The following is a 25,654-nucleotide window of genomic DNA, read 5'->3' as shown; positions in this document are numbered from 1 at the left end:
AGTCATGTTAAATATGAACAGACCACTGTTCGAGACTAACAAAATCGGTTGGGACTTTTTGAGCCATTGCTGTGTTTCCAGGTACTTTAAAGGCAACAAATATGGGTGTTTTGTAGCGACCTGTCACTGTTTGTCCAGCAGGTTTTTTGGGTACGAAAAGTGGTTGGGCTTTTTTTTTTCTTCAAGACTATTTTTGGGGGCTTTTATGCCTTATAAATAGGGAAGCTTAGCGTAAAAGGGGGAGAGAGAGAGAGGGGGCGGCATGCAGCAAAAGGCTGAGGCCAGAATCAAACCCGCAGCCGCTGCAGTGACGACACAGCCTCTGTACATGTGGCACCTGCTCTCTCCACTGAGCCAGTGGGCGCCCCAAATTGGTTGTTTTTACCAAGACATTGCTGCTTTTCCTACTGGATTAGTGGCACGAAAGCCACTGCTTTTCATGGACACATCGCTGCTTTTCCTGCCGGGATTGTGCCCCCCATACCAGGTATTTTAAGCCAATACATCGCTTTTTTCGGCGATTGGGTTGAAGTGAAAATCTGAAAGATGTTCATATCTGTTAAAGCAGAAATGTGGAAAAAGTACCAAGCCAGGGCTGCTTCTACTAAACTAAAAAGAACCATTACTCTGCCTTGTGAAACTGTCCCTGTTGCTTGTTAATTACAACAAATGGCACGTGTTGTCTTGTTGAAGCACAAAGACGGAGTTCGGACCTGACACTCCCCAGCTGGGGGCAACAAAAGAAATATTTACCCCACCTCCATCACAACAGGACAAGGGTGGAGAGGAAAAGTGGCAAAAGAGCACAGAGACTATTCATAGCTTCACTTGGCCTCTGTCAAACTACACTATATCTCTCTCTCACACACACACACACACACACACACACACACACACACACACACACACACACACACACACACAGTGGCCATTCATCTTATTGGTACGAGGCAGTGGGGGTAACACACACACACACTGTTGAACAAACACTGTTCAAAAGGAAAAAGGATTTCCTTGAGCGTTGTGCAGATTTGTGCTAAGAAGTCTTATGAAATCAAACAAACAGGAATTGTGCTGTTCACTGTGTGCAAAGCTGAGCTCACTTTAAACAGTAACAGCCCGACACTGGTGCAGATCTGCTGGAATGAAAGGTCCCCACTGCCAAAATGAAAACCTATGCCTAACTGGTAAGCCAAGGTAGAGGGAGGCCTGAATGTTTTTTTTTTAAAATCGCATTTTTTCTTATTTATCATCAGTACACAAGCCTCCCGCCTGTAATGCTTTTTCACTGGCAGACTGTTGGTGGTGATAACATGCAAAGAAGTGTAGCGATGCACCGACAAAGAATGGAAACCAGGAGTCTACAAGCTGTAAAATGTAATGTCTGAAATTAACTTGATGATCAGTTTGCTTCACTAACACACGGACAATTAAAAACTGCCACACAGAGACTCACACTGATCTGAGAGCTACAAAGTGGGCTGTAATGCATTCAAAAAATTGAGAAACTGTCAAGTATCAAAAGCTGGCAGTGAATGCTCTATCAGATACTTTGATTATATATTACAAGTAATAAATTGCCTTTTTTGTTTCACATATAAATTTGTTTTAGTACATGTCATCAAGATAATTATGTATTATGCTGAATACAAACAAGAGGCCAGAGCAAATTTTATTAGGCTTATTAGGAAAATTGGAAATTGGAAATTAACTTTCTTTTGTGCACCTGCCATTAACTTTCTTTTGTGCACCTGCCACTGTGGCTGGTGGACTGGAAAATCTACCAGCCACTCAACAGATTATCTTTGTTTTTTTGGCTTGTGATTGCAGCATCTAGCAGCCACTTTTTTTTTTGCTGGTGGCTGGTGCTAATTCCCAACCCTGAGCGATATTACTTCATTAGAGTGATCAGCTCAACACCACAGCCTCAGCATGTGCATAAGTTTACTCTGGTAAGCAGTGATGGAGTGTTTATGTATCCGACTTTTATCGTGAAAGGTAAGAGGGGAAGAAACACAAACAAACTTTAACATGTATTTTGTTAATGTGGTAATATGCTAATATTTAGCAAGCTAATGTTACATTATTTAACATGTTAACAGCTAGTTTTAGGGGTATCCTGTCATAAACATCAGTGTTAGATATTACAACTCAGCTCAAACTGCAACAAAGATGGGAGACCATATGAGTGTACAAAAGCATAAAAGCAGTAAAGGTAGAAATGCTGACCTGATGGTGGCCCTAAATAAAAAGACATGCTTTCGCCAACGTCATGACAAATTCAAAGATATCTACCCTCTGGGGATCACGAATGTCTCTAAGAAACTTTGTGGGAACCTGTCCAAAAGCAATAAAATGAGGGGACTTTGTTTGTGGGAACACATTAACCTGTTACATCATTATTGTTATGTCATGGAGACCTGTATTGCAGGTTTTAATCATTATTTATCGTCATTCATGACGTTCAGGTTGTGGGAGTAGTTAGCTTTGACGTAACTTGAATAAATCTCCAAATCTGCTTTCCTAGAATCCATTAAAAAGGCTGATTACATGACTGACTAACACAGCTCTGTTCCCTCAGAATCCACTACTGTATGTCTGCCAGACAGCGGGAACATGGAACGTAAACGTATGATCTTATTTAGAAATAATAAGTGCTTCTTGGTTTAATATAATTACAAGATAATACATTAAGGCGTTTTTTTTTTTAATAATATATTTTAAGACGTCTATTCATAGCAGTCTGTCAGTAAATCCAATAATAATTTACAGAAACACTGACAAAAAAGGTACAGTTCCAGCCTTAGTCCAGGATAATTTCTTATTATAGTTATTATGCCTGCATTACTTTTATCAGTGTACTTTTATACCTGATTAATTACTGTATATGGGCTGCAACTAACAATTATTTTCAGTCAGTTCTCACAGCAACTGGATCATTGATGGCATTTTTTTGCAGTTGACTGACTAATCGATGTGGAAATCTTCAGTACATAAATAGACTAACTGTTTCAGCTCTACAGGAGTGAGAGTAACCAGAGCCACGTTCACACTCATTCCTGTAGAGAATGACGCCAGTGTAGCTCACAAATGGGGAGAAAGGCAGGAAGAGGCCCCCAGTGAAGAGAATGTGGATGCTTCCTCTGATTCACCCTCAGTGAAAATGTTGGGTGGGAGACCAATAGAAAGAGAAGAAAAAAATTTGACTTATCAGGAGAATCTGTAATCCCGTCCATTTTTACATACAATACTGGTGGAAGGGCTGGGTATCAGTACTTGATACCTGAAAGTATTGAGTGAAATAAACCAGCACCAAGTAGTACTGGAACTTCTCCTGTCAAACGACACCTGCCGAGATCTAGAAAAAACAACTAATTTTGTGACTCGCAGCCAATAACCACAAGCATGCTTTGATTTAATGCAACGTGTAATTGGCCCATTACTGCAGCAGCTACAGCCCATACAGTCTGTAATGTGACATTGTGCAGGGTGTATTTAACAAAGTTTGAAGTTGACTACAAACTTGTAGCTGGTGTCATGTTACACAACTTAGAGTGCTTAAAATGTACATATTGGTGTCGGTTTCACTTTAACCCTTTAAAATCTGGATCGACATCCTTTTCCCCTTTTTATTTTTTGTGCTGCTTTCAGATGCCTTTTACAAACATTTAAACCCCTGAAACATGACAAAATTGGTTTGTTTTCTTTGCAATGAGTAACTTGGCAAGAAATGTCCTGCAATTTTCTGAAAATGTGAAAAAGGTGACAAGGAAATGACCTGAAAACTATCTGGGGAGGATTTTTTAGTTATTATCCAAAACCTATATGAAAAATATAATCAAATTTTGTTTTACTTTCTTCTTAAGTTCATTTTCTTCTGTTTTTTCTTTTTATTTTCCTCTCTTTCAAGTAATTTCCTTGCATTTTTTACTAATACTTGCTAATTTTTGGTTTGTTCCTGGTTAAGCCACTCACGTTTTTAAAAGAAATGCATCCAATTTGACCAGATTTTAAAGGATTAAGGTTCCAAATACCACTGAAAGTGGTGTAAACACTCCAGAAAGAAACATAAGAGAGCGTGGATAGGAGCTAAGCAAACCCAGTTGGGACCTCAAATCTCCACCATCTTAATGTTCCTAGTGAGAGTTTAACATCCAGCTCTGGCAGTGTTAGTGTTTGCCTTGTTAGTGCCTTGCTCTACTTGCTGAACTACATCAAGCCATAATGACGCTGACAATGACGTTCTCAGGTGAGAGATGTTCTCCTCCCACTGAAGAAACAACAGCCATCATGATCCGATGGGAACCTCATCACGTGCCTCTCAGAGCAAAGCCAAAAGAGTTTCTGTTATCTTGTCTTACAGGATGAAGTGCTGCTGATCTGGATTCGTTCCAGCTGATGAGTTTTAACAGCACACCTGCACACAGGTGCATACAGAAGAGAAGGTATGCTTACTATGCTTTCTTACTCATAATATTACGAGAAAAAAACAGCAGTCACAAAAAACAAAGGACTATGTGTAGAAGAAGAACATGAGATCTTTTTTATATCAGGCTTTTTATATATATTTTTGTTTTATATTTGGGGACTTTTAACTGCTGGTCAGACTTCACTTCGAGCTCTGATTACTCATGATAGATATTCGCCTATCATAAGTAATCATATGTTTGATTTTGTGAGTTTGGTGCCTGATGACTGTCTATGACTGAAACCAGCTGGAGATGTGATCACACCCTTGAAATTGCTCTTATTTGTTTAATCATCAAGATTATTATTGGGGGAACTGGGATTGTAAAACAATTAATTTCATAGTTTATGATGGGGAGGTTCAGTGATAAATACAGATTAAAGATAACAGATACTTCCAGCTGTACAAGCCTCTTTGCAGCTATTCAAATGCACATTGTTTAATAAAGGTAATTAAATATGACTGTCAGTCCCTCAGACATGTGACCTTCCTTTCTTCTGGGACCAGACAGGAAACACTTTGTTAGATCAAATTCTTCACACTAAAAGCACAATGACGCTGGGCTTTGGCTGTACACAATGTTTAGAAATAACAACCAATTTTGGCTAAACATCAGTAGGGAGGAACAGGAAGGTCAAAGAGTCAAGAGCAAGATAAAAATCTTATTTCAGAAACTGTGGAAAAGTGGAATTTAAAAACACAGAGGTGACCAGAGATTTGAGAAATGTTATAAGCATCGAAGGGTGTAGGTCAGGGGGAAACAGGGGGTTTGGTGGTCCATCAGATAAAAACACTTCCAATTTCCCAAATTCTGGTGAATCTGTATACCCCAATTTGTGCCGTTTCTGCAAATTATAGTGTAATGTCTTTAATTTTATCAAAATTAAAGTCCTCTGCTACATCATATTGAGGTGAACAAATGCACATTTTAAATACTGAGGGGGACATGTATCCCAAGTACCCCCAAAAATCTACACCTATGCAAACAAAACGTCTTGTTAGCTTTGTTAAACATTGTCTTTTCAGTTGTTTGATAGCAAAATATTTCATATAGATTAAACAAAAGTCATCGAATTTGGTGGAAATCAAGGTCATGGCCCAAGATAGATTTTGAGATTTGTTTTAGTGTTAAAACTACTATTACTTTGAAAAGTATCACAAATAGTGGGCTAGTGACATATTTTCCTAATTACGTCTTTGGCATTTCAGTTCTGATAATATTGGCCAATAATACTGACTCTACCCAGTTCAACTTCAACTAAACAAAATCCCAACTTAATTGTGATTGATCTAACTGTATATAACAATACAGCCAACTCTCTGGACGAAAGGTCCCCTCAGCAGGTAAATTCTTCCCATGTGTCTTCTCGTTTATTGGCTTTATTTCTACACATCCCTTCATAAACAGAGCTGGATGTGTCATCTTGTTTATTCAGCCTCTTTTTCTCCAACCTGCCTGTCATCATTTACATTGTGATGTGTGACTGCACCTGCCAGACAAGCAGACAGGTATGTGGTTTTGTCTGAACACGCCGAGCTTCATCCCTGAGATGTATGTGTTTACCTCGGAGCTACAGCTGTCTGATCAGTTTGCTTCACTAACACACGGACAATTAAAAACTGCCACACAGAGACTCACACTGATCTGAGAGCTACAAAGTGGGTTGTAATGCGTCCAAAAAATTGAGAAACTGTCAAGTATCAAAAGCTGGCAGTGAATGCTCTATCAGATACTTTGATTATATATTACAAGATCTAAAGCAGGAAATTAGTAAATTTGGGATTTTATTTATTTAAAATGTATTTAATTTAGCTTTGGAATATTTTTGTTATGCATAATACTTTAACTTGAATTGGCAACAGCCTTGGAAATATTTCAAATGATAACTGGCCTTAAAGCCCACAGGTGGTGTTTTTTGTGCCATTAATATGTACGTCAAAAATTGTTAAAGCTTTTTTTGATTTTGTGAATACTTGCGTGGCAAAAAAGCGACATAAATTTTTCTCGGGACCAATTTTTTCTGAGCTTTAGCACAGCAAATAAAGTCATCATCCAATCACATTGTGCAAAACAGACATGTCAAAATGTCAAGTTAATAGGAACCCCTTGCAACTGTCGGTAATTTGACTGACTATTTCATATTTTTGAGTTGTTTATTCATCACGTCCACAAGGAGCAAAGGTCTTTGACTGCGCAATACTGAACATCTGAGTCTCTGTGAGATTTTTAGTGCTTTACTCAAAATTTAAGACTTTTTAATGACAGTTTGAATAAAAAAATGTAAAGTATGACAAGAAGAAGCACTGGCACTGGTTTGGTGATCAGAAAGTATTTTTAAGACTTTTCCAGGAGATCCTGACCATGAAAACAAATCTTTTCATAATTATTCTTGATAATTAACACTTTATTTCATTCAGTACACCAGATGTGAGCATGCTTTGTACTGGCAGAATTATGAAGTTGACCCATTTGCCTGACTTCCACCAAAGATTTCATGACATTCCCTGACAATCCTTGCATCTGCTGTGATATTCCAGGGTTATTCCAGGAATTTTGAAGCATTTGTGGTCAGCTGGAGCGGCTCTGTGACAGCTGGCCTGTGGGAACCAACTCCAGATCAAACAGGAGGATTTAAATGAGACTGACTGAACCTCCCACTAAAAGAACCTGTTGCTTGAGTTGTATGATGGAAGTAAACACACGCACACAGATACACACCACACACACCCTTGCCGTCTATAGCCAGAGGCAGCAATCTGCTCTGTAGTTACACTGTAAATACTACAACAGGATTCAGTTCAATGACAAAGACTAGTCTGCTTATCACTTTGCTGATCATATTAAGTCATTTTATCAACAGTCTATATACGGGTCAACAGATTATTGGCCTGGCTGATTTTTGGGGCCGATATTTGGCATTTTGCTGATTATCTGTGTCAGCGTTTTATTTTAATGACCGCCAATAAAATTCACAAATGAAAAAGTGTGCATATTACACTCAACCAACACCAGCGAAGGCAGTCTGCAATACATGCAGAGAAAGTGTCAGCATGGGAGGAACTTTTACTTTGTAAAACCCCAAGGAGCTATTTTAATTAATTCATTTTTATTTAAATTTTCACTGAACTATATAAAAAAATGCAGGGAACTTACTCTATATTATGTTGAAAGTTTCAGTTTTTATAAAACATTAACCAAAGGCATTTAAACAAAACTTTGTGCTGAAGTTATTATATTCCAAATTCTAAGTTTTTGTATATATTTTCATTTTTATTGTAAATGCAAATGGGGGTTTTTGGTTGCATTGAGTACTAGTAATCAGTGTTTGTATCGGCCCAAAAAAAACAAATATCTGTCAACCACTAAGTATAATTATCTAAGCATGCTGAATACAACTTCCACTTTCAAGTTTATGAACCATAACAGCAAAGAACACATTTTACCAGTGCAGAATCTAAAATAAATGCAACTGTTACCTAGTAGTCTGTGTTGAGGGGATCGACTGTTTAAATCTGGTGGTATTCTCTATTTTTCATGTTTTTGAGAGAGTGACAGGATACTGGGAGGGAACAAGTTTAATTGGGCCATCCAGGTCATGTGACTGACCCCTGTGTTTGTCACCCCTTTTATGCAGAACAAAAGTCAGGTCTGATTAAATGGCAGCACTGCCACAGGAAAGTGTCACCATGACCTCTTGACCTTCCACACAGCAGGAGGGCGATTTTTGTCAATAGCTGGTATTGTCTGGGTCTTTATTACACTCAGCTCTGCATTGTCTGTGCTGCTAAATGACATGTGTATTGGTATGTATGTGTGTGCACGTAGGTGTGTGTTTGTGCTTTTGGGAGCCAAGCTTGGCTGAATGGCCGAACACTTTCTCACAATTATTAATTCAACTTGTACAAATATTGCATAAAGCCACAAAAGCAAGAGAATAAAATTTAAGGCATACCAGGCTTTTGAAAAAAAAAAAAAAAAACCAGCAAAAAAAATCAAAACATAAAATATGTTACTCATGATGCATGTTAGACTGTAACAACACTAAAGCCCTATTTCTGCACATCTTGATTTGAGTATACACATATTTAGGACAATGATAAGTTTTTCAGTCCTGAATAGGAATAGGAATCCTGTGCAGGTGCAGTAATTACAAGCCATTCTTTCTATGTTTTACTTGTATGTTGAAGCATTCTTAAGATTGCAAAAATCTCAAATATTATAATGTAAAACAAGGATCATCATGCAACAGACACAAACTGTGGCCTCACACACTGCATCACTACAGATTTGTCTCCTGCTTCTGCTTGTTCAACCCTACTGGTAATTAAAAACAGGTCTTTATCATACCACGATTGTGGGCCTGATTGACATTTTATGGCTGAGCTGTTAACTGGTCGGGCCTGTTTATTGCTTAATGACACACTGTAATGAAAATGAATACTTGGCTCCGTTCTGTGAGCAAATCCCATCCAGCTGCTACTCAACAACCAAGTTCAACAACCAAGCAGAAATATGACAGTTAGTAAAAAAAGGTAAACAAGGTAACAACCTGCAGCGTGTTACTGAGCCAATACAAGCCCAATTAACTTGTCCTGGACCATCACAACATACAGTCTAACATACTTAATCTTGTGTAATCTTATTATTTGATTATTCCTGGTTTACATTTGAATTATATAGCAGTTTTACTTCGCAAAGTTTTTGTGCTACTCCACCTGTTAAGTCAACATGAACATTTGAAAAAAGTGGTGTACAATGGTTTACAAGAAAACAAGTTTATACTTCTCGAAGTTGAAGATATCAGTATCAAAACTCGGGTATTGAATTAGTAGTAGTATCAGACATTTCAAGGGACACCCAGCCCTAAATCCTAAATAAAGGCGAAACCAGTGATCAGCATGTAAAACATGGGTTTCACCAACAAAATCCAAAATCCAACCTGCTCAAGTTCAATGGATTCATGAGTCTTTTAATACATGGACAACATGCCTGTACTTTCAGTTAAAATCAACTCAAAAGTCTCCTTTGCCGATTCAAACACAACTTTTTCACGGTCAAAATGACTAATTAGTACTTTAATTTGAGCCATAAAATTCTGAAAACAAAGGAAATCATCATATGAATAATTACATTAAATGGTTTAATGCACCATTTTTTAAATTTTGATATTTGATATGTCAATAAAAATCCGACGCGCCATGTTTACAGAATATAAACATGAAGACATACAGACTGCACAAAATTATTCAGTCCATGCGTAACCATTCCGTATTGATTTCACTATTTGTTCACAATTTATGGTACACTTTACTTGTTAACACGTTTTATTTGTTTTTTATTTTTGTTCTTGGTTATCAGTCCTTGTTATATTTATTTAGGCAGACACCAATTAACCATTTTCCCAGATTTTTCTTCACATACATAAAAGTCGATTCTTTAACTTTATTTGTTCAGCTTCTGTTGTCCTTGTTGTAAGCTGTAATCTGTACTTCTGTGTAAGTTACACGCGAGCAATGCCACAAAAAAAGTTAATTTCTTTATATGTGTACAATAAACAACAATAATATAATGTCATTGATGCGTATTTGGCCAATAAAAGTGACTCGAAATCAAGCAGCAGGTGGAGAAAGGGTTGAATTAGCCGTTTTTAACTCCTAAAGGCTAACTGCTAACAACAGGACCGTTAGCTCTCCTAACATTAACCGTGATCCTGATAAGATAACGTAAGGTCAGTCTTACCTCGCATCCAGTCCACCACTTGTTGAGGGGTCCACTTACTCACAGCCTCCATTTCTCCAACCGGCTTCCAGTTTACCTGTTGTTCCTCCAAACTACCGAATTAAACCGCTAAACGGACATTATTACCGGAGGAGTTAACTTTGAAGCTCAGACACAGACGCGGTACTACTGACCCAACGGTTCGCCGCTCGCGACTGACTGAGCTCGTGGAGAAAGTTTACAGTCATAGCAGTACACACGCGCGTGGGGCGGGTGTCGGGTTACTAAACTAAGGGTTTTAGTCACGCCCCTCTGCAGTCTCCTCCAATCACAGAAGAGCATGATAATGCTGCCTTCAGGCGCTGTGGGAAGGTCGGAACATTAGAACTATTGGGTGAGATTTAAAAGTGACGATGATGATGTTATTGTTGTAGCTTTTGTGGTTTAATCATTTGAAATCGGAGCAAATTGGCTTGATTGTCAAAAACGTGGGAGGAAGGCAATGAGCAACGAAAGAAGAAATTACCCCCAAAATTAGCGAGAAACTGGTCGAAAATACAAGGATATTACTTCAAATTGGTTAAAAGTTTTAAAAGGGAAATGACCTGGAAAAAGTACTTTAAAAATATAATAATTCCGTATCATAATTTTAAATACATTATCACAATTATAGTTTTTAATCTCTGTGTTTTTTAAAAAAAAATTTTCTCAACATTTTTCCAAAGCCATTTAAAGAAGAATTTTCTCAATCTACTAATTTCTTGCAACTTGTGCAACATTTCCTAAGTTGCTAAAATAAAAAGGCCTTCAGTTTTGTATACATTATGATGTGAGACTTATTTAACTTCATAAGATTTAAACATGCAAATTCAGAACATGTTGGAACATAATACACAGACAAATGTCTTTCAGACTATGGCATGACAGAGCAAATTAGCAACAAGCTTTCATTACACCATTTTTATTGCATGCAAAGACCAATAAACTAATGTTTGTGCGGTATTTATCCAGTCCGATCTCCTCTGTGTGGAACAAAGCCTTCTCATGGCAGATTATCACATTAAAAACATGCCTCCTTCAGCCTTTAATCACAGCTATCATCTGCTGAGCAGCTTTCTCATGTGTGCTGGGTGGGTGTTGGCTTGTTGGGCAAATTTAGGGTCGGCAGACATTTCCCATGGGAAGAGCAATTCAACCTCTTAACTGTGCTGGCTGAGAGGAAAAACATACACTACGAGTGAAAACACTCAACAGATATTCCATTAAATATTGTACTTAACTATCTGAAAGTGTTGGACAGAAGAGGCAACATGCAGAGCTATAGAAAAGTTTGTCCTATAAGTGGAGCTATAGCAACTATGACTGTGACCAAAGTAATCCATCTAACGTTAAATTCAAATCATTTAACTGAGCAAATCACTGATTTAAAACAGAAAAAAAGGGGGGGGTGGTATCTTTCACCATAACTCAACTCTGCGGTTCACAACTTTCTGAGGCTTGTGGCCTTTGAAAAAGTTACAGTTTACAGAGTTTATGATATGATTCATGAAATATTTGTATAGGAAGAATTACCTCTTTAGTCAGGCTTCAGAAAACTACATTTGAGTACATTTTGAAGAAGGCCCTTCTTTTGTTTAAATAAGTCTTATCAACTCTGTATTTTTAGTTTTACGCATTTATCCTAAATGCATAACACTCCATGTTCTATATATTTTTTGAGTCTACATTGTAAAAAAACTGAAGAGAAATCTCACTCTGTTAAAGCACTTTACTAAAGATGACTGTATGACTGTTGCCGAGAAGAGAAACCAAATAAAATGTTTTAAAAAATTAAACATAATCTGGTGCAGCAATTTTTTTGTCTTCAATCATCTCACAAACCTCTTTGCTTTGTCATGTACTCTTCAATAAAAACACAACCCAATAATCATTGATATCAATAAATGCAGCAAGTAAAGTACAAATGCTGCAACATAAATTGTAGCATCCTCATGCTGATATGACACTTTTGAGGCAGAAAAGGTAAGAAACTTAGTATGTCTGACAGCACCTGAATGCAGCATTACGGGAGAAGCCTCTTCAAATCTTTATTTTACTGGGGAAATATATATATATACACACACACACACACACACACACACATATATATATATATATACACATATATACATATATATGTGTGTATATATATATATATATCTTTCATACTGACAGTGGTGGAACTCATTTTAAGCTACTTGTACTTTACTTCAGTATTTCCATATTCTGCTATTTTATAGTTCTACTCGGAGGTAAACGTTTTACTTTTAATTTTAGAATTTGACTTATAAAATGATTTGATTGTAGCTCCTGCTGTGCTGTCAATTCTTTATACTTTTAACACAGGGTTAAAATTAAGATGAATTTCACTGATTTTAGTTCCTAAGTTTACAATCATTGGTTTATATAGTCTGTAAAATGCTAATAAACTAAAGTGAAGTTATGTAACCTAGACAAACGTTTGTATCAATTATTTTTTTCCAGTTTTAGCCTGAACGTTTAGACGTCTTTCAATCAGCCGATTATCAAAGTCATGTTTATTATGGAAACTAGAGCAGATAATTGTGCTTAATTTCAATTGAAGTACACCTTGATGTACATTTTATCACTATCCACACTACAAATCCACCCCTTTATCACTTTCCGACACTCTGACAGAAGTGCTGGTTCAGTGTGCACGGATATTTGGATGTGACACCAGGCGCAGGGAAACTTTTGTATAAAAGGGAATGCAATGACACTAACAGCAGCAGGGTTCACAACTCAGATAAAATCATGCACGTTTGGGCTCTTTTTGTTATTGTCTCAAGTTGTTCTGGTGTCTGGGGGGAAAAAAAATCTGCAGAATTTGTGTGAACAGATTGTGTGAAGAGTTCAACAACCTTACAAGGACAATACAAGTTTTAATTTAGTTTATCCCCCAACTCTAAAAAGAATGAACCTCATGATGTGAATGTATGACACGCCATAAAACGACTCTTAAACAGGAATTACACTTTTTCGAGAGGTGGGGGAAAAGTCTCAAGTTTGGCCTGAGGAGGGCACCAGAGGAAAGAAAACACCTCCTCTTTCTCTTCAAGAATAGAAAGACAACCATCAGCAACAGTGACAGTAAACAAATTTATTTTGCCATCTGCATTTACAGCTGGAATTCTGGGAATTCGAACACGACGTCTTTGCCTGTGAGTTTCTTGTAGACACCAGCGAAAGTCTCAACCTGTAAGACAACAAAACACAAAGATTCCCTCAGTAACATTTTTATACACAGTAAACTGATTTGACAAAACATAATGAATGTTTTCTCAAATTCATGACTGAAGGTATGAATTATCACGACTACGTTGCTTGTCTTGGTGAAATTGCTTCAAGGCTGATGCTAAGACCTTTAACAGATTTTACTGTTTTTTTTCCCCCCACTTTAATAAAATGTCATCACAAAGACAAGTCACTAGAGCTCAGTATCAAGTCTTCACTTCAGTTTCAGGACAGAAAGCAAAAACACCACCTTATAATGAAAAAGATGATTAACATCTTTGCATTTTTAGGAAGCTGAAGGCATCAAATATTCTTATTTTTTTCATTTCTCTTTCATTTACTGAGTCATAAATGACAATTTAATAGACTCTGTTGGACTATTTAGCCAACTTCAGCAGAAATACAGACCATTAGTAGACAAACTCCACAAAAAAATACTTAAGAATCAGTTAAAGTGAAGCTCAAAACCCGGTTAATTCACTGAGTGACGAATTCTACTTTCTGAGACAGAGTTTGTGCACTGCATGGTTTAGCTCCCCAGTAACGGCCCCAAAGGGACTCTGGGAAGATGTAGGAATATGCAGGACGCCCGTCCTCACCGACCAGCGGCCGGGGACAGAGCTTTGTCTCCGACGTTGTGGAACGGGACTGTACGTCTCAGCTCGAGAGCTACGCTCCCATACGCCACCAGGACAGAGCCAGGAGAGCAACCTCGCTGGATGTCCACGTCGGATAAAAACTATGAGCCAATGACGGCACAGACGTGAGGAATAATCCATTCAGATGGGACAAGGACGGCTTTCAAAAACCAGGTCTGTCGTAATTCTTTTTTTTTTTGTTTTTGTGGCTTTTTTTTGTTTGTTTGTTTGTTTTTTCCCTTCTTTTTAACTGTGATATGGATCCCACTGGGTCTGAAATAAAGAATAAAGTCAACCTAATCTGAGCATTTCTGGTTCCAATACTGTATCAGTAAGTTATATTTATTATTGCACATCACTGTCAGACCCTGATATTCATATTAAGAGCTGCAATGGTTAGTCAACAGGGGGAAATTATTTTAATAATTGATCATTTAAATCAATTTTCAAAGCCAAAAATTCAAATATTTCAGCAGCAGTTTTTAAATGTGACAACAAACCAATTACTTGGTCTTACATTATCGTACATACAATATTTCAAGGTTTTGCCAAGTTTGTTGTTTCATGTGATGTTTGTTTTTCACAATTTTCTAATTGTTATATATGATTAGATCATAAGAACAGAAGTTTAACTGATTGATAATCGTTGGAGCTCTAATCACATTACTTGAACATCCAGACATTGGGCGCCACCTGTTTCTACGTGAACTTACTTTGTGTTCGACGTTGTTCTGCTGCGCCTTGTCCAGATGGACCTTGATGAGCCTGCTGCTGTCCATTTTCACTCGGATCCTCTTACCCACGATCTCGCTGGGGAACACCAGGTCCTCCAAGATGGCGTCGTGGACCCAACTCAGAGTACGGCTGAGGAAAGAGTCAAGAAAAAAATAATCGCATTAACACCCGACATCCATGTCAACCAACCGCCAGACTCAAGGAACACTGCTGGAAAACAATTAGTGAATTAATCAATGAATGCTGATTAGTCATGAGACATTTCTCAGGACAAAGAAGCCAGATATTCATTAGTTTCAAAATATGACCGTTTACTGCTTTAGACCACTGTAAACCGAATACATTTGAGTTGAGTTTCAGTTTGGGGTAAAACAAAACATTTGAAGACATAATCTTCGGCTTTTGGAAATTGGGACTGGCATTTTTCTCAATTTGACCAACAATAAACCGGAAGACAACTACTGCAGATTAACAACAGTAAGAGCTTAGTTAACTTACAGTAAGAGATGTTTGTAATTTAGCATAACAAATCACAACAATGCACATTTATCAAGAATTAAAGCCAAAAAGTCCATTTAAAAAACTTATTTTCCTTTTGATTACACACACACACACACACACACACACACACACACACACATAGAAATTAGAACATTTTTCGGCATTTGTGGTTTCAAAGTCATGATAAATCTTATGTAAAGTTTGTGCACTGCATGGTTTAGCTCCCCAGTAACGGCCCCAAAGGGACTCTGGGAAGATGTAGGAATATGCAGGACGCCCGTCCTCACCGACCAGCGGCCGGGGACAGAGCTTTGTCTCCGACGTTGTGGAACGGGACTGTACGTCTCAGCTCGAGAGCTACGCTCCCATACGCCACCAGGACAGAGCCAGGAGAGCAACCTCGCTGGATGTCCACGTCGGATAAAAACTGGATTTATACTTTAAATGATCATCGTCACAGATGTCTGATGAAGTTTGCCCACTGACTAAGATGAAGACGCCAAAATGCTCAAACTTCATAACAGACCTTCAAAAGTGTTTTTAATATTTGAACATGAGTTTCTGACATTTAGAATTGAGTGATACTGATAAAATAACATGTACCTGTCTAAATAACGAAACTGCTGGGTTCAGAGGTGAAATGACTGATTCATCAGATTAAACTTTAAACTATAACTACTTAGATCCCTGTAAATCATTTTTCGTGCATAAACATCATGCTGATTCCACCCACTAAATTGTGACGACCTGAAGCTTTTTTTTGTCTTCTGTGGTAATTAACTTTGAGTATTCAGCTGTTTGTTAAAAAAAGCAATTCTCGGGGCATTTTCCTCTATTTTCTAATATTTTTTTTTTTTAGATAAAGCAATAAATTGAAAATAATGACTGGCACAACAGTTTATAATAATCACTAGTTGCAGTTTGAAGTATTCTTTGGGGGCGATCTGTGCTTAAACATTTTACACAAACTTGTTTAAGCATCATGGAGATATAGTCACTCTGCATTAGGGGTTACACTGCTATCACTATAAAACTGTGTAAACACTTTCATAGTGATGCAATAAAGCCTGATAATGTTATGGAAACTCAAAAGCCATCCGAAGTACATCATGGAAAAATACTGTAAATTCATATTACTATGGCCACATCTGAGTAGAATCCATTAATCTGCTGAAGATTTTCTTCCTGCGATTTGTCTGGTAGATAAAATACCCAAAATGGCAAAAAAAAAAAAAAAAGCCTTCAGAATTTCCCAGAACTTATGAATCCATATTTCAAGTGAAGTCAATTTCAGTTACATAGCCCCAAATCTCAAATCTGACTGTGAGGATCATGTAAATACCTCACCATACAGCAGTCTGTAACTAACAACGTTAACTTCACCATCACAAAATACCAACTAACATTCCAATTTGAACCAGTGATTTTTTTGACATAAAACCAACTTAATTCAATTATTTGTCAATCAATGATTTATTCATCAGCAACAACTGCCTGAATACAACGTATGTCCCATCATATCACACAATCCCACTGTTCATCTTACTGACGGGCTCCTCAAACTCGTTACGTTAAAATTCAAGTATAATATAGCAGTAAAAGGAATATTCCCACACACGGATGATTATTCCCATGCTCTAACAGCAAGAATAATCCTCAGCCTGTTTGACAGTAAAGAGACAACTTCAACTCACCTCCTGGGACGCTTCTGCTTACTCCTAACGCGGCTTTTCCTGGTGGGTTTGGGCAGAATTCTCCTCTGAAAAATCAGAAATGCGGCCTCATTAATCTCTGATCAGTATTCAAACACTGTACACAAAAGTTCATTAACCTCATGAAACAGGGTTAGGGTGACATTCTGGGTAAGACTGTATATAACCTGCTGATATTCATGTTCCTCCAAGTTTTACTGGACAGTTTTAAAGCTGACAATAACGTTGCTTTCGTTAACGTGGATAATATTTTAGAGACACAGACAGGTGACATTTTCCATTATGAAAGGGTCAAACTTCCACTGATTATGAACAATGAGCCTCATTATCTGACTGCTCGCTATCAGTGGAACCCTGATACAAAATAATGTGCACTGCATGGTTTAGCTCCCCAGTAACGGCCCCAAAGGGACTCTGGGAAGATGTAGGAATATGCAGGACGCCCGTCCTCACCGACCAGCGGCCGGGGACAGAGCTTTGTCTCCGACGTTGTGGAACGGGACTGTACGTCTCGGCTCGAGAGCTACGCTCCCATACGCCACCAGGACAGAGCCAGGAGAGCAACCTCGCTGGATGTCCACGTCAGACAACATTAGTCAAGACACTAAAGACGCATTTCACTTAATTCTATTTCATCCTTCTTGGCAGGCTGTGGCAGGGGTCTGATTTAATCTGTGCAAGATAACTGTCTTACAAGTTGTACTGTACAGCAAATAAAACATAACATTTAAGTGCTGCAGTATCCATCGAACAGTGAGACGATCAAGCAAACATCATCATCCTCACCTGTGCAATGAAGACCACGTGCTTTCCGCTGAACTTCTTCTCCAGCTCCCTCACCAGACGCACCTGAATCTTCTGGAAGGACTTCAGCTGAGGAACGGGAACGAAGATGATGATGGCTTTTCTGCTGCCACCAACCTCGATCTCCTAAAAACAAAACAAACACAACAGAGTTAATATGATGGACCTGTCATTCAGCTGGAAGGATGTTGCTCTGTGAGAAAGTTGGCAGACACACAAGTGAGGAAAGTCACGTAGATTTCAGGATTAACAAGCTGCGACAAAAAGTCTTTTTCACTGTGATAATGTGCACTGCATGGTTTAGCTCCCCAGTAACGGCCCCAAAGGGACTCTGGGAAGATGTAGGAATATGCAGGACGCCCGTCCTCACCGACCAGCGGCCGGGGACAGAGCTTGCTTTCCGACGTTGTGGAACGGGACTGTACGTCTCAGCTCAAAAGCTACGCTCCCATACGCCACCAGGACAGAGCCAGGAGAGCAACCTCGCTGGATGTCCACGTCGGATTAGATCTCATTTCAGCATTTAAGAGACACATAGATTTAAAATGAACGCGAGCAGCAGCAAAAACAGCACTGCAGTTAAGATTGTTAGCTCTATGAAATTTAAAATCCAACATGATGTTCTCTTACCTTTGCTGCAGTGATGTTCAGCTCTCTCAGCTGAGCCTTCAAGTCAGAGTTCATCTCCAGCTCGAGCAGAGCCTGCAGGAACACACAGAAATGTTTCTATCTTTGGAAACTTCAGTTGTTGGACCAAAATGTTTATTCTTTTTCTTTTTATTTAGACACGGATATATCCAGTCACCTCTCTGACAGCTCTAAACTTGAGGCTCTTATGTCCATTTTGCAAGTGTTTTTCTCAGTGGTTCTTTATGTGGCTGGTATTGGATGGAGGTGTTTGGCTGCAAATCACTGATCAGGATGAGGAATCAACCCACCTGTCTATAAACCCTCCTGCTGACTTGTGTTTGCAAGCAAGGACAAAGTTCGCAAATGTCAAAAATCAAGGAAAAGATGTAAAAGACAGTCAACGCCAAATTACCATCCTGCTCTTTACTGTACAGGTGTTGGATATGAAACTGTAAGGCCTCCATGCCAGACAGATTTCAACAGACATGATACACCAAAACTTAGCCAAAAAGAAGGCCAGCGCCAGTCAACTAGGTGACTCTTTACCTAATAGCCAATCTGACAAAGGGACTGTCCTGTTCCTGCCTCGCCTGCAGTACGAAGGGAACAAACACTCTGGATCATTCAATGTGCCATACAGCAGTGGCGCTGCCCATGTTTCGGGAGAAGTGACCATGTGGCCGTCTTGTTGAGGTATGTAAATGAACTATCGCAAATCTTCGCAGTGAGGGCAAAGATGGACACTTCAAGGACACTACCTTCCACATCAGTAAATTCACAGACTCTGTGGTGTCACACAGGCAGCTTTATCCAAAACTACAGTCACATCATTTCCTAACCAGAACCATAATGTCCAGAACCATCCAGGATGCTGTAAACACATGCACTGCAGGCTGTCTGAAAACACTGACAATAATAAAACAGCAGCCCAAAAAGTCAGAGAAGGCAAAAAAAAAAAAAAAGAAAAAAAAGGCTAAATTACAGTGCATAAGTTGATGGAGCTGACATGATTGCATTTCACTGGAACTGTACCTTTTATGAATCCATGTGACAAATGATGCATACAATATTTTAAAATAAACTGGATTTAGAAGTACAAGTATCACTTACATGGCGCTAAGTATTTCTGGTGGAGGTCTTAAAATTTAACCTTGTTGACCCAGAAAACATGTCAATTTGTCAAACTTTCAAGAACTTTGCCTCAATATTTCATCTTCAGGTTGACATGTATGTCAAACAATATTCACTTTGGTCTGAGCAGCACACACACATGCAGTCTGGCATTAACTACAGAGTCAACACGTGATTTGATGATCTGAAACCTAATGGTCTTACCTGGGAGATCCCAGACTCAAACTCGTCTGGCTTTTCGCCATTAGGCTTCACTATTTTGGCGCTGGTACTGAACATGGCCTTTGTCTCTGCGGAGAGAAATGAAGACATGTTGGGTTATATGTGCATACATAACACTACACACTTGACTGACATAAACCGTGACAGAGCTCCTTTAGACCAGGCTAGGCTAACCAATGCTAACACGGAGCAGCAAGGTAAGTCTGGAAAATAGCCGATTTAGAGAACAATTTGGGGCAAAACTGATTAACCACAGAAAAAAAATAATCAACCTTCAAGAACTAGGCTCTCAGTCCGCTAAGACTAAGTGCTCGTTTGCTAGAATAAGTTACAGCTAGGTGAGAGGGAGCGCTAGCTAGCTAATATAACAGCCATTTACCGGTGTAACACTTTAGCTGAAGAGTTTAAAGAGGCAAAAATATACAAGTTGCTTTGTTTCACACTCAGCTACTGACAGCGAGAGTTTTATGATTCAGTTTATTATCTTCTCCGGTATAATTTGACTACCATCTGAACACATGCACGGCCTGCTAACTGCTCCCCGATACAAGAACACCATTCAACGGGGCTTCACTACTGTGCTTTATTCTGTCGTGTAAAACAGCCATCCGTCGCCACAAACGACATAATCTAACGTATCAGAGACTTAAGTTGCTTTGAAGTGGATTTACACAAAAACTAGACTATGTTAAAGCACATTTTAAGGTCGAAAAGCCAGTCCTGTTAAAAGTAGCACGACTAACCTCTGTCAACGACGGCCAAGGAAGAGGCCGGAACATCGCGAGAGTTGTATTAATCCAATCACGGTGTCCCGTTTACTATCGCGAGGGTTGTCCATATGTCCAAGAGCCCAATCGAAAGGGAAAACGAGAACATCGCGAGAGTTTCGTGAGAATTTCCGGCGTTAACGTTACTTTTACACGTCTTTCTTTTTTCTTGCACTTTTCAGGCTTAAAACAAACTTTTAACTCCGTTTACCCCGGCATTTGAAGACGGCAGCAGAGGTTATACTCTTGCCATTTTTATTAGGAATATTTTCCGCGTTTGTGTTTGTTTTTCGTCATTTTAGCAAGCAAACTAGCTAATCAGGTATCTCGCTAACGATAGTTTGGGCATCCTCGAAGTTACCCTGCTGCTCAATGATACATTTTTTGCGGTTTCACGAGAAAAACACACATTGATCACTCACATCTAACGATATTTCATAGTGTTTTGAGTTAACACCACGATGTCGGCAATCTCACGGAAGTTTCTCGGCAGTTTGTGATGTTCAGACTGACTGGTCTTTTCAGAGCAGTAACGTTACGCAGGACCGTTTGCAGCGCCGTAGAGGACATGGCGAAGGGCAAGTTTTTCTACGCTGTACAGAAAGGATTCAAACCAGGAGTCTATAGTTCATGGTGAGAATATTTCCATCTTAATATCAGAACACCTGTCTGTAAGAAAACCAAGGCCATGCATCCCTCAGAGAGCCTTTCCTTGTGTGAGTGGAGGTGCTAGCCAAACCCCATTCAGATATCTGGTGGTTCAGTGTCTCCTTGGCATTTAACTAACAGTAAAACAGCTAGGTGATTATTAGATATGTGCTTCTAAGTATTTTGTAATCACAACAATCAACTCAATTCGGCTTGAAAATGATACACGATCAACCGCTTACTTTAATGATATTTTATCTTCTCCATCAAAACACACCACTGGGCGTTGCAGAGAAACGTTAAACCACCCAAAGGACTTGATTTGTCGACATGCCAAATTTATCAGAAAACCTCAATGATCTGCAAAAGATGTGTCCTGTTATTCTGCTGGGGAACAAGCATGTACAGCATGTAAAATTGCCTGATTTTTATTTGAGGTTTGGTCCACCAAACGTAAAGATATGAAAAGATGTGCAGATTAAACAGCCATGGCACTGTGATCACCTCACAATATTTGCACGATTAAAATAATGTCCATCAGAGTATGCATCTGATGGAGACACTACCAAGTAGATCATATATAAGGTTTGGAAAGATATTTAAGATTCCTGTTCATATTTTTGAAAACTGTTATTTAGGGATGAATGTAAGAGCCAGGTGGACAAATTTCCAGCTGCCGTTTTTAAAAAGTTTGCATCAGAAAAAGATGCCTGGGCGTTCTTCAGAGGAGTCGAATCTTCTGCAGTTCCAGAGGAGACAGGTAAGCTGGTTCAGACCAACATGAAGCTTTTCCACTGCTAAATTTTCTGCTGTCAGATTTCTTGGAGATAGCCATGGAGGACATAAACATTTATACACATAGTATATGGTTCTGGATCATGGCAAAATATTAGTATATAATAACTAAAACTGCTCTTTGCAAATATTTACTTTTAAGCTAAAAAAACAAATGTGTTATTTACTTTCAGGGGCTCAGAGTGTGGAGTCTGCTGCCACTCTGCTTCCTAAAAGAGGCCCTGAGCCTCTGGAGTACATCCCTCTTGGTAAGAAGAGATGTCACTCGGACAAGGACACTGAGTCACAACCCAAACGAGTGAAAGAGTCAGAAAGCTTGTCTTCAGAAAGCACAGACCAATTCACATACATGGGTAAGATGGTCAGATATTTGTGGGAATGAGATAAATGTGAAATATAAATTCTGATTATGAATTTGAAATGTGGCATCTTTGCATAATCTTGTGTAGATAGTATGTTAGCTGTTATTTTTTAAGCTGCCTGTTAACACACACACTGTGCTGGAATGGAGGTACAGGGAGATTAAATCAATTTGAACTCACCTAAGTGTCACTTCATCCTCTGCCCAGGTGATGCTGTGGTTGTTTACACTGACGGTTGCTGCTCAGCCAATGGACAGAAGGGCGCCAAAGCTGGCATTGGAGTGTACTGGGGTCATGACCACCCACTGTGAGAGAAAACACACACACATACACACACACACACACAAACAAGCTTTTAATCTGTTCTTCATAATAAAAATATTAAATATTACAAAAAATGAGATCAGTAGATCCATTCATTTAGTTGCGTTCATCGCTCCATTCCTGCAGAAATGTCGCAGAGCGTCTGCAGGGAAGACAAACCAACCAGCGTGCAGAAATACTGGTACAGCATGTACAATCATTTTTTTGAAACATTTTGCTGTCATGCACCAACATAAATATAACAGTGTGTTAACAGTTTTAACAAGGTTGACTTACTATCTTTCCACTGTTTGTGTGTGTGAACCAGGCAGCCTGCAGAGCACTGGAGCAAGCCAAAGAGAAGAACATAAAGAAGTTGGTCCTCTACACTGACAGCATGTTTACAATCAATGGTGAGTTACCATAAAGAGATCTCAAGCATTTCACTCTGATATTAAAGTCATGTTCATGTCCAATATGTGACAGGTTCTGGGTTTTGAATTTCACAATCTAGGACCTTGAAGAGTTTGCTGTGAGATCTGTGTTGTTTTTTTTTTCCTGCAGGTGTGAACAACTGGGTGAAGAAATGGAAGCTGAACGGCTGGCGGTTGAAATCTGGAGGTGCGGTCATAAACAAAGATGAATTTATGAAGCTGGACAAACTGAACGCAGAGCTGGAGGTTGTCTGGGTAAATATCAGCCTGACGTTACTGTACAGATGTGTCACTGTACAGTACTTACTTTCTTGCAATCAATAATTTATTCCAGACTCATTGAAGAGTCATGAGTTGGGGGTTGTTACTGTAAAATAAAAGTCAAATAATCACCACATTACTTTCACTTTATTCCAGTCAATGATTTAGAAAGTAACTTGGGTTGTGTGAAAAGCAGCGTGGTTCATGCCTGCTTCATAACTTTTGCATTACACCTACACTGAAAACAAAAATGTTCTTACAAACTCATATTACAGATTTTTATGTTCTGGTAGATAAAAAATCTTTTGACAGTGAGCCTGCAGCTTTAATTTTGTATTATTTTGTGAGCTTATTCTAGTGTATTCTACTCCTGTTGCTTATATTTCCATAACCTGAAGACATCTAAACATGCAGGTTTTTAAATCAATGTTACACCAATAAATAGATTTAAGAGCCAAAGAAAGACAACACTGTTAGATCAATGTATGTGATGTGTTCAAGGGCAGTTTAAGAGTAGTGTGTTATTTTACTTCTCCATGAGAAAAAGCTAAGTTTTTAGACTTATTGGTGGGTGATTGTGTGTTGTCATCCTTTATGTACAGTGCTGATGTTGTAGGTTTTGTTTTTTGTTTTTTTTGTCCATTGCTCCTTACCAGGGGGTGGTGACTTTGGGTCCCTTTCATCATGCAAAATTATGCTTCCTCACATCCTCTGTTCACCCGTGACCTGGAATCGTTCCTCCTTGTGCATCATGGAGGACCTTCTAATCCCTCTGATGCACCTCTAGGAGCGTAGAAACAGGTGTTTCACACAGGCGTCTTTCTCATATCTTCGCTGGGAGAAGACACCAGGAAGAGATGGGAAATGAGGAGAGATGTTAGCATAATGAAAAGCACCCGTTGTCTACCTACCACCTGGAAAGCCACACCAATCTCACAACGCTTAGATGGCCACAAGGGGCGCTACAGACACATTACAGTCAGATTGAACAGAAGTCACAAATAAGGCTGATGTGATGCCAGAGTGCATTTTCTCAAGCTCGAGTTCCTTTCAGTAGGATTATTTCTCACACAGTTTGCCAGTGGATCATTCAGGCTATGTTTTTAGGGGCTGACCTCTTGGAGCTCTTCCACCATAAGAGTAGGTCTCAGGTTGACTTGCGTTTTTTTTTTTTTTACCTGGTAAATGTTTTCTGTAAGTTATTTATTTTTGTTGTTTCTATAGAGTATGAGATGTAGATTCTACCCCAAAAAGGCTTAGCTGGGTTCCTTAGTTTGTTGCAGTGTTGCCCATTTTCCTCCTTATACAGATAACAAAACAGGCTTCTCACTTAATAAATGTGGACAGCACTCATAAATTACAAGACAATAAAATAGAAGACAGATTTCTGTTTTTACGACTGGCAAGGGTTTACATCACCAGCTCCAGACTGTTGAATCAAGACTACTATAATCATCACATTTAGGTTTAATTAACGTGAACAACGGACTTCATCTGACTTGAGGCAAACATGTATATGTTTGGTTTTTCAGGTTCTGCTTTACTGATAAGTGCCAAGTCAGACATATTAGCAGACAAATCTGCGTTTCTGAAATGAAATTATGACTTTTTTGACTTGACTTGAAAATTGATGTCAACACTGTTGGCAATTTAAAAATCCGACCAACCATAAAGAGGTCAGAGGGCACCGGAGAGCACATCATCCAATATCTGATTAGTGTTAACCCTCTAACATGAAGAGACAAAGAAGATGACAAAGAAAATATTTTTTTTCTGACCTGTCAAGCTTCTGAAATGTTTTATCTTCCTCTTCTTTGTCCAGATGCATATTCCAGGGCACGCCGGCTATAAGGGCAACGAGGAGGCCGACAAACTGTCGAGAGAAGGAGCAGCGAAACGTTTACAGCTGCAGCATAAAGAAACAGAAGATTGCAGTTGAAGAGCTCGGCTGCAGGACTGTTAATGTGTTCTCTGATTTAATACAGATTTTTTTGCTTTCTTTCTCCACAAGCATTTGTGACGGGAATGAAACTCAAAAAGGGAAATCTGAGTTTTAGATGTTTATTTTCATTATGTTTTTGCTCTAAATAAAGTCTATGCTTCAAATGTTTATTTTTGTTTTCCTTAATCCAGCATGAAATGAAAGTCGATCAGTGTTAGGGTTCCTCTGCAGATCGTTTTTTTTGTTTTCTTTTTGAAGAAAGGAGATAAAGACTAAAGTGGAGGAGAG

General features: G+C 38.8%; 3 protein-coding genes and 4 non-coding genes across 7 annotated transcripts in view; 1 reads left to right on the top strand and 6 right to left on the bottom strand.

The window, feature by feature from the left end:
* LOC121955877 (connector enhancer of kinase suppressor of ras 3) overlaps nt 1-10,447 on the bottom strand; it is a 41,508-nt gene extending 31,061 nt beyond the window's left edge. The window contains exon 1 of the mRNA XM_042503961.2: nt 10,209-10,447. Within this exon, the coding sequence (XP_042359895.2) occupies nt 10,209-10,260 (52 nt within the window). The 5' untranslated portion in view covers nt 10,261-10,447. The remainder of the gene's footprint in view (nt 1-10,208) is intronic.
* A 2,885-nt stretch (nt 10,448-13,332) lies between these two features.
* rps7 (ribosomal protein S7) lies at nt 13,333-20,715 on the bottom strand. The gene is made up of 7 exons (XM_088089291.1): nt 20,598-20,715; nt 19,837-19,922; nt 18,502-18,573; nt 17,854-17,997; nt 17,050-17,114; nt 14,833-14,983; nt 13,333-13,443 (listed from the first exon to the last, which is right to left on the bottom strand). The coding sequence occupies exons 2-7, from the start codon at nt 19,909-19,911 to the stop codon at nt 13,366-13,368; spliced, it is 585 nt and encodes a 194-aa protein (XP_087945417.1). The 5' UTR covers nt 19,912-19,922; nt 20,598-20,715; the 3' UTR covers nt 13,333-13,365.
* On the bottom strand, nt 13,993-14,213 carry LOC148186914 (small nucleolar RNA SNORA73 family). The gene has a single exon (XR_015779319.1). It is a non-coding gene; the product is annotated as a small nucleolar RNA SNORA73 family (small nucleolar RNA).
* LOC148186913 (small nucleolar RNA SNORA73 family) lies at nt 15,555-15,775 on the bottom strand. The gene has a single exon (XR_015779318.1). It is a non-coding gene; the product is annotated as a small nucleolar RNA SNORA73 family (small nucleolar RNA).
* On the bottom strand, nt 17,433-17,653 carry LOC121940543 (small nucleolar RNA SNORA73 family). The gene has a single exon (XR_006105648.2). It is a non-coding gene; the product is annotated as a small nucleolar RNA SNORA73 family (small nucleolar RNA).
* LOC121956028 (small nucleolar RNA SNORA73 family) lies at nt 18,154-18,374 on the bottom strand. Its single transcript, XR_006106662.2, has one exon. It is a non-coding gene; the product is annotated as a small nucleolar RNA SNORA73 family (small nucleolar RNA).
* A 28-nt stretch (nt 20,716-20,743) lies between the features above and the next one.
* Nucleotides 20,744-25,534, top strand: rnaseh1 (ribonuclease H1). The gene is made up of 8 exons (XM_042504059.2): nt 20,744-21,254; nt 21,908-22,029; nt 22,238-22,417; nt 22,634-22,733; nt 22,877-22,931; nt 23,058-23,142; nt 23,294-23,418; nt 25,247-25,534. Exons 1-8 carry the CDS (start codon nt 21,121-21,123, stop codon nt 25,361-25,363), a joined length of 918 nt encoding a protein of 305 aa, XP_042359993.2. The 5' UTR covers nt 20,744-21,120; the 3' UTR covers nt 25,364-25,534.
* Nucleotides 25,535-25,654: the final 120 nt, after the last annotated feature.

The sequence above is a fragment of the Plectropomus leopardus genome, chromosome 16, assembly GCF_026936395.1.
Source record: "Plectropomus leopardus strain MGB_pleo_1.0 chromosome 16, ASM2693639v1, whole genome shotgun sequence".
NCBI classification, from domain to species: domain Eukaryota; kingdom Metazoa; phylum Chordata; class Actinopteri; order Perciformes; family Serranidae; genus Plectropomus; species Plectropomus leopardus.
Note: the sequence above shows the minus strand (reverse complement) of the source record. Positions and strands in the feature narration are given on the sequence as shown.

What these genes read in the sequence shown, in the direction of transcription:
- rps7 (XM_088089291.1), bottom strand. Translation starts at nt 19,911, where the DNA reads ATGTTCAGTACCAGCGCCAAAATAGTGAAGCCTAATGGCGAAAAGCCA. An exon ending in TTGAGTCTGGGATCTCCCAG is followed by an intron (nt 18,574 to 19,836) that starts GTAAGACCATTA and finishes GTGTTCCTGCAG; the next exon opens with GCTCTGCTCGAGCTGGAGAT. An exon ending in AAGCAGAAGCGTCCCAGGAG is followed by an intron (nt 14,984 to 17,049) that starts GTGAGTTGAAGT and finishes CTCTTTCCTCAG; the next exon opens with CCGTACTCTGAGTTGGGTCC.
- rnaseh1 (XM_042504059.2), top strand. Translation starts at nt 21,121, where the DNA reads ATGTTCAGACTGACTGGTCTTTTCAGAGCAGTAACGTTACGCAGGACC. An exon ending in ACCAGCGTGCAGAAATACTG is followed by an intron (nt 22,932 to 23,057) that starts GTACAGCATGTA and finishes TGTGTGAACCAG; the next exon opens with GCAGCCTGCAGAGCACTGGA. An exon ending in CAGAGCTGGAGGTTGTCTGG is followed by an intron (nt 23,419 to 25,246) that starts GTAAATATCAGC and finishes TTCTTTGTCCAG; the next exon opens with ATGCATATTCCAGGGCACGC.